This window comes from Pongo pygmaeus, chromosome X (assembly GCF_028885625.2).
Source record: "Pongo pygmaeus isolate AG05252 chromosome X, NHGRI_mPonPyg2-v2.0_pri, whole genome shotgun sequence".
Classification (NCBI taxonomy): Eukaryota; Metazoa; Chordata; class Mammalia; order Primates; family Hominidae; genus Pongo; species Pongo pygmaeus.
Genome location: NC_072396.2, coordinates 8289517 through 8302290, shown reverse-complemented (window position 1 = coordinate 8302290; position 12774 = coordinate 8289517). Strand labels below are relative to the sequence as shown.

The following is a 12774-nucleotide window of genomic DNA, read 5'->3' as shown; positions in this document are numbered from 1 at the left end:
ATGTCATTCCCTTTGCAAATCCTGGTGACATAAATGAGAACATCTCTGAGCTGTGGACTAACCTCTCCTGTCATAATCAGAGGGCTTTGTTCCTCCAGAAAGCAGGAGTACAACTGTAACATGATTTTTACAGTATATGATAGAATATTACAAATAATTTATCTGTAACCTTTACATACTCAGGAACTTAGACTTACCTTAAATTTCATTTTGTAGTAACTTCTGTGTCTATTATTAAAATGCTGATTTTTACCTAGGTGAAGTTGATTGATTCAGAGTGTGTCAACTTGTACCTATCTGTTTAGAGTTTTTTCCGATATTAAAAGTGTTATATTTTATGTAATTATGTGCAGTGCTGCACTTGAAGTCTGTGGGGCTTATTGAGATTTTGCTAGTCAATACTACATCAGCTGTATTGTCTGAATGTTCATGCCTGTAGTCATGAGCTGCTTCTTTATTTTATCCATCTAGGTCCTCCTAGCCAGCAGTTTTGTGCCCGTTTATGCAGGACTGAAGCCAGTGGAATACAAAGGGCAGGTAAGCTTATTATAACTGAGGAATTACCCTCCTCCCTATATTAATATGTTTCTTTTGAAACATCCAATTTTATAATTATTCTAGTGGCTTCAAATCAGTTTATATGTTTTTTTCCTCCTAAATAGCTTTGTTTCTCTTTAAGAGGGAAAAAATATACAGGGCCAGTGATAACTTATCATCAAGATCTCGTGAATGGGAATGATTGACTGTGATGCTCTTATTTTCATCATATATATATATATATTCTGTTGTTGTTAGCAGTGAACGATTTTTTTTCCACCTAGTAAAGTCCTACTCACAGCCCCTTCTAAGCAGAGTTGTACTACCGTCAGGGTGAGAAAAGGCTTAAGGGCTCCATACCTTGTCCTCCCGCAGACAATGCAGCATAGGTTCCTTCCAGCCTGTCCTCAGCCACTCTGCTAGGGGATGACCCACTCCCCTCCAAGGCTCTCTACTTACCCAGACACGTTGATCACTGCAAGGCCAAAACCCGTTTTGTTTGAGGAGAGTGCTCCTTACTTGGAGCTGGCACTTCAGACAGGGTGCCAGTTCTTTTAGGGAAATTTAGACATGGGCTTCCACCTAAAGTCTGTGCTGACTGTGACCCAGCTTCCTTCTGTGATCTACACAGAGTTTGTTTTGAGTATTCACCATTCGACCCGAGGCAGCTCCTCCATCGCATGGACGCAGGTTCAACGTGAGCATTTTATTCTCAAATATGATGTCTATTTCACATATGTCACAGATACGTATTTTATAACCAAATATAGTATTTGGTTTAACGTGTTTATTTAACGTATACTGGAAACATGCATTTTATAATTAATACAGTAGCTATTTTACAGACACCAGAGATATGTATTTTATAATCAAATAGAGTATCTGTTTAGCACATACCAGAGATATGCATTTTGTAATCAAATGCAGTATCTATTTAACACATATCAGAAATATGCATCTTATAATCAAATGGAATAGCTATTTAACACATAGCAGAGATATATATTTTGTAATCAAATAGAGTATCTGTTTAGCACATACACCAGAGATATGTATTTTATAATCAGAGTTATCTGACACGTACTAGAGATATGTATCTTTTAATCAAATATTATACCTATTTAACACATTCCAGAGATATATATTTTATAATTAAATAGAGTAGATATCTAACTACTAGATATCTAAATAGAGTAGATATCTAACTACTAGATATCTAAATAGAGTAGATATCTATTTATAATTAAATAGAGTAGATATCTAACACATACCAGAGATATGTATTTTATAATCAAATAGGGTATCTGTTTAGCACATACCAGAGATATGTATTTTATAATCAGGGTATCTGCCTAACACGTACCAGAGATATGTATTTTTTAATCAAATATAGTACCTATTTAACACATGCCAGAGATATATGTTTTATAATCAAATAGAGTAGATATTTCATACATATCAGAGATATATATTTTATAATAAAAGAAAGTATTTAGCATATATCTAATAAAGTATCTATTTAGCATATATCAGAGATCAAGCATATATTCAGGATGAATAAATTACATTTGTTTTATATATACGTAATATATATTTATTTATTAATAAAAGAGTACATACAAAGTGCTTTAACCATCTTTCATTCATTCATTCACCCACTCACCTTGAGGGCTCAGCAACAGGCCTGTGCTCAAGGAATTGATGGTCTCTCAACAAAAGAACTGAGTTTTACAAACCCTTTGGCTAATAGGATCGAAGCAGTGTCTCTGTTCTGATCTCATCGGTCCTCATCGGTGTCTGTCCTTGAGCTTTGCTGAGCTTTGGAATTTTTTCTTTTCTTTCTAGTGCAAATCATAATAGGCTTCAGGTAATATGGAGAATGTATGTTTTGATAGAGCAGAAGGTAATGGGTTGAGAGTGACTAGTAAAATTCCACATATTCAGATGCTGTCATTTGAAATACTTAATGAAATGTTGAATTGACAAGTAAAATTACTTTGCCACTTAGTAGATTAGAATATTTTTCCTCTATGTCCCTATTACGCCAGTCTCTCACTTACAAATTAAGAGTGTTTCTATCTTAGAAGGAGAGGCAGATGGTAGAGGCTCCAGGTTCTCTTCCAATATACACTTTCTTCTTCTTTCTTAGTAACAGAATCCCAATTTTTGTCTGGACCTATGGCTGTGCAGCTAGGTTATATATCCCAGCTTCCCTTGCAGTTAGGTGTGACCATTTATTTCATTGTTGGGCAATGACATGTGAGCCGAATAACTGTGGGACTTACAGTACAAGGAAAGTTGTATATCTTTCCATTTTTCCTGTTGCCCAGAACTTAGATATGATTACTGGAGCTCCAGCAGCTCTTGTTCATCATGAGGTCAAGGATCACACCCTGAAGATGGCCAAATAGTGAGCTGGAAATACCCAGGTCCTAAATGATTTGAGGAGTCTACCTTACCAGCCTGCCCTCGATATTCCTGTTACCAGAAAAGAAGTAAAACTTTTTTTTTTTTTTTTTTTTTTTGAGATGGAGTTCTCACTCTGTCACCCAGGCTGGAGTGCAGTGGCGCGATCTCAGCTCACTGCAAGCTCCACCTCCCAGGTTCACGCCATTTCTCCTGCCTCAGCCTCCTGAGTAGCTGGGACTACAGGCGCATGCCACCATGCTGGCTAATTTTTTGTATTTTTAGTAGAGATGGGGTTTCACCGTGTTAGCCAAGATGGTCTCTATCTCCTGACCTCGTGATCCACCCGCCTTGGCTTCCGAAAGTGCTGGGATTACAGGCGTGAGCCACCGCGCCCAGCCTAAAACTTTTGTTATTATTGTATACACCAGAATACAGTGCTATCTGCTGTAGGGATTCTTACTTCCAATTTTACATGTGAGGAAATTGAGATGTAAAGATGTCAGTCTACTTCACTGAAGTCACTGAGCTTGGAAGGGGCCAACTTCCCCAAGATAGTCCTTAATGTTTCTATCTTTGCTGTGCCTCTTACTCTGCTTTGCCCTTTAGTTCTTTTCAAACAATGCATTCCTTGTTTTCTTCGTGTCCAGCCCCAGCGCCATGTCGTGGGTGTGTGACAGGAAGACTAGCAATGTTTAAAAGGGCGTGAGTGAGGAATCAGTTTCTAGTGAACTTTCCATGATGTGATTGAGTACTTTGGACATGAACATAGAGTGACAGCCACAATTAAACAGCAGGGAACGCACAGGCCCAGAACTGTGAGGAAGATGGAAAGTGACCCACCCAAGCCCCTTGACCCTGGACAATGTACCAGGACAGTGTTCCTGATGATGTGGTGTCTGTGCATAGGAGGCACACCATAATTACTTGTAGAGTTGAACCTTATGTCTCCTGAAAGCATTCAGTTTTCCTCTGTTGTTTAATGGAGTTCGCAATAAGGGGGCCTTATGCACATAATTGACAGAGAGCCACAACGGCCTTGCATTGTTTATAACACCGGAAAGCGACAATTTAGAAGTGCCACATTTTCTTAATCCAGTCTAAATACTATGCAGCCATAAAAAATGATGAGTTCACGTCCTTTGTAGGGACATGGATGAAATTGGAAATCATCATTCTCAGTAAACTATCGCAAGAACAAAAAACCAAACACCGCATATTCTCACTCATAGGTGGGAATTGAACAATGAGAACACATGGACACAGGAAGGGGAACATCACACTCTGGGGACTGTTGTGGGGTGGGGGGAGGGGGGAGGGATAGCACTGGGAGATATACCTAATGCTAGATGACGAGTTGGTGGGTGCAGCGCACCAGCATGGCACATGTATACATATGTAACTTACCTGCACATTGCGCACATGTACCATAAAACCTAAAGTATAATAATAATAATAATAATAATAAAAAAAATAAATACAAAAAAAAAAAAAAAAAAAAACATTTGAAAATCCTACTCAAAATACTGTATTTGCAAATTCTGCGAAGTATTTTAAGATGGCTTCTAAGCTTTTATAAAGGATTAAGTACATCAATTGCCTCATTTCTATTTGTAGTAAGTCATTATGTTGGATTAAGGGAAATACTTGTGGTATACAATGAATACTGTTCACTTACATTGGTGTGGGAAATGGAAAAGTAATTTTTAAAAGTAATAAAGAAATAAAAATGCTGTTCAGGGAAAAAAAAAAAAAAAAAAAAAAAAAAAAAGAAGTGCCATTCTCTGCTTAACACTAACTCTCTTTAAGCCTGATCACCTCCCACATTCTAATAGGGTTTCCATGCCGAGTTGTTTTCTAGAATCTTTCCTTTCCATTTTCAGGGAAGCGTGAATGTTGCTTTAAATGCAGTGTTTTAATGTGGGTATAAGCTTTTTATGTGATTTAAATTACATAAACATTTCAGTTGTGCTGAATACACCTCTTATTTTCTAGATTTTCATGTTTTCATACAGCTCAGGTTTTGATGTATTTGTTGTCTTTAGTTGTTTTTCTGAAGTGACGAAAGTGGAGGTGGCAGAAGGGGAAAAAGGGACTTAGTGTTACTTATATTTGTGGCACTGAGTCAGGAAAGGCAGAGAAAGTGGGACTCAGCCAACAGGGGCAGAGTCTATTCTCTCCACTTGTGACTTTTGTTAAATACACAGACCTCCTCATTTCTACATTGCGGGTGTTACTGGATTTTATTAAGATACGTTTGTGGATCCAATATGTGCATTAAAAAATGTTTTTATTAATCACTTAGAAGAATCATACCTTAATAAGACTTAAGATTAATTTCAACCACAGCAAATACGAGTATGAGTCCTTTCAAAACCCTCTACCAGTGGTTTAAAGTGGAATGATGTCTTTGAAAATTGCTTCTTCTTTTTAACTTGGGAAACATGGCAAAACCCCATCTCTACAAAAAAATACAAAAATTAGCCAGGCATAGTGGCATGTGCCTATAGTCCCAGCTACTTTGGAGGCTGAGGTGGGAGGATCACCTGAGCCTGGGGAGGTTGAGGCTGCAGTGAGCTATGATCACACCACCGTACTCCAGCCTGGGCAACAGAGCAAAACCCTGTTTCAAAAAAAAAAAAAAAAAAGCTGCTTTTTAAAAAATATTATTTTAAAAAGTTCTGTAGCTTTCTCTGGCTTCATCTTATGACTATTTTAGTACCTTACTTATAGTACATACTCATTAATAGATTTGTCAGTGAATGAATGGAAATAAATTGAAGTTTAGTCCTATATTTTTGACTAATGATTTTTCTTTACTACATATGAACTCTTTCCAATGGTAGAATAAATCCACAGGAATGTTCACACATTTAGGCCATGTTTTCACAGATTCTTGTCAATTTGGAATAAGAATGAAAATTTTCAAGAGGAATTCTTAACTCATTTGTTTTAAGAGATAGAATTAGCATTGGCAGGTGACTGAAATATCGGAATAAAATCATCTCCAGAACTGGCACATGCAGATCAGAAGAAAAGCTGTAGGGTTGGCTGGGCGCGGTGGCTCACGCCTGTAATCCTAGCACTTTGGGAGGCTGAGGCGGGCGGATCACCTGAGATCAGGAGTTCGAGACCAGCCTGGCTAACATGGTGAAACCCTGTTTCTACTAAAAATACAAAAAATTAGCCAGGCGTGGTGGCACATGCCTGTAATTCCAGCTATTCGGGAGGCTGAAGGAGGAGAATTGCTTGAACCCAGGAGGCAGAGGTTGCAGTGAGCAGAGATCATGCCATTGCACTCCAGCTTGGGCAACAAGAGTGAAACTCTGTCTGAAAAAAAAAAAAAAAGAAAAGAAAAGCTGTAGGATTTTGCATTGTTTCTTTCATCTGAGTTGGAATTCAAGTAATATTTTGACTGTGTAGTATTACAAGATCGCTTCTTGGCCTTTTGGTTAAGATTAAGTGTATGCTATTACAGGAACGTGAAAATGCACCGTTGTATTACCCTAGTCCATGCGGATTTGGCATTATGGGTCATTTATCCTTTCATTATTGACACTTGTGTGGGAAAGAGAATTGTGGAATACTCCATGTAACTGCTTTTATATGAGGTTGATATTGTGGTCCTTAGGCTTCTATTTGCTCGTGGCTTAGACTTTTTACATGGAAATGCAGCTCTGTCACTGTCATAGCAAACAGTAGTAGCTGGCCTTGCCACCAGCTAGATTTGGCTGGATGGAAACCTGGATATCAATTTCTAGTTATTCTGAAATAGATGCTCTTATTCTTCTGTCACTTTTTAGATTTTTTTTCCACTGTCTGTTTAATTTTTGAAACAACATGTTAGTCCTCTAGGAAAAATTTTCTATATGGTGTTTATAGATGGTCAACTGTTAACCCTTTAGAGCCTTCTCAAAAGTAGATATCTGGAGTCATCATTTTTAATCATCCTTCACACATGCAAAAATCAAGAAAGCAATGCACCAAGAATCAATGCTTAGTAGAGGTTAGTATGGCAGGTTTCTCAACCTCTCTTTTAGAATTGTATTTTTACTTGTCTTTCTTTGATTAAAAAATCTCATCTGTCTCTTCTTTAATTGGAAGATTCTCACCTGTGTCTAAGGAGGTGGGTATCTCTTTGTCTCTTTCCCTCTCCCTTCTATTTTAGGAATTGCTAATCAAGAGCATTGTTGGGCATTGCTGTCTGTAGGGTATCTCATGAAAGCAATGCAGATATGTTTGCAAATAAGAAATTATTGTTCAAAGCACATTTACTTCTCTCTCACCCCTCAGAAATCAGTTCTAATTTGCCCTGCCCCATAGAGCGTCCCTGAATTTTACAGTGTGCGAGAAAAAAAACCTGAAGTGAAAAAGACAACTATCCCTTCTTGCCTGTATATTCTATAGCAATAGATGTTTTATTCTCTGTAAAGTATCAGATAGCAAATACTTTCAACATTGTCTTTGTCAACACACCTACTCAACTGTGCTATAGTAGAGGGAAGCAGCCGCAGGCAATATCTCAACAAAAGGTCCTGGTCATGTGCCAATAAAATTTTATTTACTGAAGCAGATGGTGGGTCATAGTTTACCACCCCGTGAACTATAGCAAGGAAACCTGCAAGCCTCAGTTTCCTCTTCTGTAACATGAGGGAACTGAATATATGAGCATGACCTTTCTGCATTACAGGGTTCACATATTAAATTATACATGTGAAATCACTTTTAAACTATTAGGCTCTCTGCCATGGTATTTATAATAATTATAGATAGCAACATTCGTTCTTCCAGCAAAGTATTTTTTATTCACTTGTTTTTTGAGCAAAATATACCTTAAGAAAATGGAGCCCTTCATCGAAGTTCTATCACAAACATATCCCCAGCATCTACCATACATCCAGACACACACGGGATGCTCAGGAATCACTTGCTGAATGAATAAACTGGCCCTTTCAGTAGAGGTTAACTCATCAGGTCCTTTCTTAAGTTTTCCACTTACATTATGTAATAGCAGTTACTTGAATTCATAAGGCATGTTCTCAATAGGTACCCATAACACATCAATGTATAAAGCAAAGTTTAAGAAGTACTGCCAGATGAATATTCTAGCCTGTTTAGGTGTAATGGGTAGCCTTATCTCTTTAGAAGTGATTCCATTAATTCTAGTTTTCAGTGCCATAACTTTCAGAGAACAATCACAGTAGATGTCTGCCCCACAATTGGGCATGAGTTTTTTTGTTTTGTTTTTGTTTTTCTATTGAGCAGTTGCTTATTTCTATGTCTTAGGACTCAGGCATTGACTTGAATGTGGAACACACTTAGAATATGGCCAAAGATTAGAGAAAAGAGTAGTAGGTCTAGCACTGGGACCGAGAGGTGGTCACTGTACAGCCTGTAACGAGTATGATTTTGAAACTATTTTGCCCTGGAATTTGTATGTACTTGCTCTCCCTTTTCCTTTGAGGATGATGGTGATATGTGATGAAAACTGACAAACACACAGGAAAACTCTAATGGGGTAGACCAGCAGCTATTTTTCTTAAGGACAATTTTGGAGTCACAGAAGCGCATGGAAGTAGCTACCAGCATGTAGAATGCTGCCCATGAAGCAAGAAGGTGGGAATGACTCACAGCCGTATGTTGTGAACAGCCAGAGAATTCATGGACAGAAGTGTTTACTATGCAAGATTTTAAACTATCAGTAAAGCACAAGATATAAAATGTTTCTACTTTTAATTTGGAGGTTGAAGAATATTTGTTGTTGTGACGGTTGTTTCCAGAAACTGCTGGAATCTGCATGCCCGAATGAATGTGTGATTGTCCTAAGTGACACAGCTCGTGAGAGCATAAATCAGGAGTAAGAGGTACCACATTTAGCATATCTGAGCAGTGGGGCTATAGCATCAAGGGTTGTGAAGGAGTTGGTATCATTGCAAGTTTAATCAAGTGATTTGATAAGCTGCTGTATGTTTTCCCTTGTCATTTATCTAATCAGAATAAGCTAACAAGAGTGAACAAAATTTGGAAAAAGGATTTTCGATTCCCTGAAACAGCAGTCATTAACCTCACAGTAAATTAGAACACTTTTCAATTTAATGAGCCAGATTGCCCTTCTTTTCATTAAGTTGAATAAATCAGAAGAGCTGTTACTTAAAGTTGCATATCTTTAATTTTTCTTGATGAAACCTGTATGAATTTTTACATCGTTGATGACAGCTTCTGTTGACAATATGAAATAATTTTGGAAGCTGTCTTTCTTTTCCCTTCTGGGTATTATCCTATTCCAGAATTTGATATTTACACCTAAAGCAATCAGGGAAAAAAAGCAAGTTCTGGGACAGAATCAGATATTTTGGAGCCTTTTTTTTGCAAACCTCCCTTTTAGATCATACAGTTACATAACTAGCTATATTTTATGTATACATATGGGTACATATATAAACACACATACACAAACACATGTATACATGCATATACACATACACATATAAATAACTATGTGTAATACACATAACACATAATATATCATAGTCTTTATATCTTTTAAAAATAATGACAATATGCAAATTTTGCAGGTCAGTTTTATTTTAATCCAATCTACTTATACTCTCTCCTCCACCAAAATGCAATTCTCTCAAAAGGAATTTTCAACCCATTTTTATCTTTTATTTATTTACTTTTATTTCCTTTGGAGGAGTTTGTGGCTGGCCAGAGCCTTTGTAAATAATGTAATACCACTCATTTTGTCATCAGCTTTAGAAATAAACACAATTGGCCGGGTGCGGTGACTCATGCCTGTAATCCCAGCACTTTGGGAGGCCGAGGCGGGCAGATCACGAGGTCAGGAGATTGAGACCATCCTGGCTAACCCGGTGAAACCCCGTCTCTACTAAAAATACAAAAAATTAGCCGGGCGTGGTGGCGGGCGCCTGTAGTCCCAGCTACTCGGGAGGCTGAGGCAGGAGAATGGCGTGAACCCAGGAGGCGGAGCTTGCAGTGAGCTGAGATCGCGCCACTGCACTCCAGCCTGGGCGACAGAGCGAGACTCTGTCTCAAAAAAATAAATAAATAAATAAATAAACAAACACAATTAAGAAGGACATGAAAAAGACACATTGGAAGAAATAAATGCATGGTTTTAAGTGAGTTGAGAGCATTTTATTTTGGCCTCTTTCTCCCTCCTCTTGCCACCTTTATGTTGAATAACAAAGGTTTGTTTTATCTGCATTTCATTTTATACATTGAAGCAAAACTCAGTTTACAAACTTCACTAAAGATTCCTGCATACAGGACTTTCAACTGTTACCAGACTTTTTGTTTTTTGTATATTATCTGAAGGCTATTTTTAATAACAGGTAAACTTAGACAATTTGGGCGTTATTTCTATGTGTGTTGTGTTTATTGATTGCTATAGCTGATCATGTGAATATATCAGATCATGGCTGCATTGAGACTGTTTGGCCTTGGAATAGACAGCAGAAGGAATATTGTCTGTGTGGTTCTTCAGTCACCATTTCTCATTGTGCGCTTCTGTAGAGCTAGGGGCTGAGGCTGCACACACCTTGAGCACCTCGTTGTCCATCCTCATTGCCCCAAGACTGTTTCATTTTCTTCCTTGGGAGGCTTCTGTCCTCCGCTTTCTCCATCACTCACTCCCCTTTGGGGTGGGCTTGAGAGCACTGAGTGCCTATTGAGGAATGCGTGCTTTGATGCAGCACTCCCATTCCTTATGGCTTCAGGACATGCCCCTTGCTTCAAGAGCACAGGAACCACTTTGGAATTAGAAGCATTTCTAGTTGCTGTATTTACTTTTTAAGTTTGCCACAAAAAATGCCAGTTTCCAATTCATATAATAAAAATGGAACCTCCTCTGGTGGTGGATGTTTTGTTCAGCATCCACAGTAAATTTGACTTTTTAGTTTGATTAAATAATGAACCCCAATCTAATTACACATGGCTTCTTAAGCATGCACTCTAGTCAGTAAGAATTCAAGTCTTACAGACAATAATCTAGTTAAATTCTGTCCAGAGTTGTTCTTATATTGGTAAGTCATATGTATACCAAGATTTGTTTTACCCCCAGAACAGATCCCCAATGGGATTAGTCCTCAAAAATAGCAATTTAAAAGCATATCCAAGGCACACATATTATTAGAAGCTGCTTTTCTTTGTGCAGGATGTGTTGTTGACATGTGCTGACGTGAGATGTTTCTTTCCACAGAAGTGGGTGGACGGAGGCCTCACCAACGCTCTTCCCATCCTGCCCGTCGGCCGGACAGTGACCATCTCCCCCTTCAGTGGACGACTGGACATCTCCCCACAGGACAAAGGGCAGCTGGATCTGTATGTTAATATCGCCAAGCAGGATATCATGGTGAGTAATTATGTTCAGTGATATTTGAAGAGTTCTGATCTACTAAAAATTCCCACAGAATTCAACGTGTTTCCTAAGCACTGGAAGTTCATTGATAATTGTAGGTAGGAGTTGCATCTTCTCCTTAGTGTGTTGTTTAATACTTTAAAACATGTATCAGCCATAGGAACTTGGGTTCCTATGGACTGTCAGCATTAAGTCCTTTTTGCTGCTTTCATTTTTTTTTTTTTTATTTTTAGCACCCCTCCTACCTTAGCCTCCCATGTATCTGGGACTATAGGTGTGCACCGTCTCGCGGGGCTAATTTTTTTATCTTTTGTAGAGACAGGGTTTCACTAGGTTGCCCAGGCTGGTCTCAAACTCCCTGGCTCAAGTGATTCTTCCACCTTGGCCTCCCAAAGCACTAGGATTACAGATATGCACCATGCCCACCCATTTTTGCTGCTTATTAACTGTCACTTCTTTTTCTTCACTTCTTTTTTACATCAATAAACTTGGTAGGATATCAGAGCAATTTTTTTCTTCTTTGAGAGAGGATGTTGCTCTGTCCCCTAGGCTGGAGTGCAGTGGCAAGATCATGTCTCACTGCAGCCTCGACCGCCCAGGCTCAGGTAATCCTGCCACCTCAGCCTCCCAAGTACCTGGGACTGCAGGCACGTGCCACCACACCCAACTACTTTTTTAAAAAAAATTATTTGCAGAGACAAAGTCTCACTGTGTTGCCTAGGCTGGTCCCGAGCTCCTGGGCTCAAGTGATCCACCTGCCTTGGCCTCTCAAAGTGCTGGGATTACAGGCCTCAGCCACCACGCCTGGCCCAGAGCAATTTTAAATAAAATCATTTATTTGCTTAGAAAGATGGAGGTAATGAAATATATAAAAATAGTGGAGAAAAACTTAGGGACCCAAATGAATAATTGACATAAAAATACTGATTCCCTTAATCTAGTCTAATAGTGTTCCACATGGGATGATATTGTACCTAGACATTTTTGGTTATCATGTCCCAGTGGTGCTACTGGCGTCTGGTGGGTAGAGGCCAGGAATGGTGTTAAACGTCCTGCAGTGCACATGACTGCCCCACAGTTAAGACATCGTGGCCCCAAATGTCAGCAGTACCAAGGCTGAGAAACCCTCCTTTAGTGTATCAGTGGAGGTAACTTCTGAAGTTTAAATTTTTCCTACTGATTTTTTGTTACTGCTAATTGTATCTGTGATAAGAAAACCTAGATTATAAAAATAGTGTATATTTACCTGTACTGCAATATCCTACAGCTTAAATTTCGGTCTTTTTATTCTAGTTGTCCCTGGCAAACCTGGTGAGACTCAACCAAGCCCTTTTTCCCCCAAGCAAGAGGAAAATGGAATCTTTGTATCAGTGTGGTTTTGATGACACTGTTAAGTTTTTACTTAAAGAAAATTGGTTTGAATAAAATGCATAAAAGTTTATAATGCAAAA

At 38.6% G+C, this 12774-nt stretch overlaps 1 protein-coding gene across 2 annotated transcripts in view; it reads left to right on the top strand.

Moving 5' to 3' along the window:
- Window positions 1-12774, top strand: part of PNPLA4 (patatin like phospholipase domain containing 4) — a 27935-nt gene extending 15161 nt beyond the window's left edge. For both annotated transcript variants that reach the window (XM_063660701.1, XM_054471479.2), the window contains exons 5-7: window positions 472-537; window positions 11165-11317; window positions 12617-12774. In XM_063660701.1, coding sequence (XP_063516771.1) covers window positions 472-537; window positions 11165-11317; window positions 12617-12748 — 351 coding nt within the window. In that variant the 3' untranslated portion in view covers window positions 12749-12774. The remainder of the gene's footprint in view (window positions 1-471; window positions 538-11164; window positions 11318-12616) is intronic.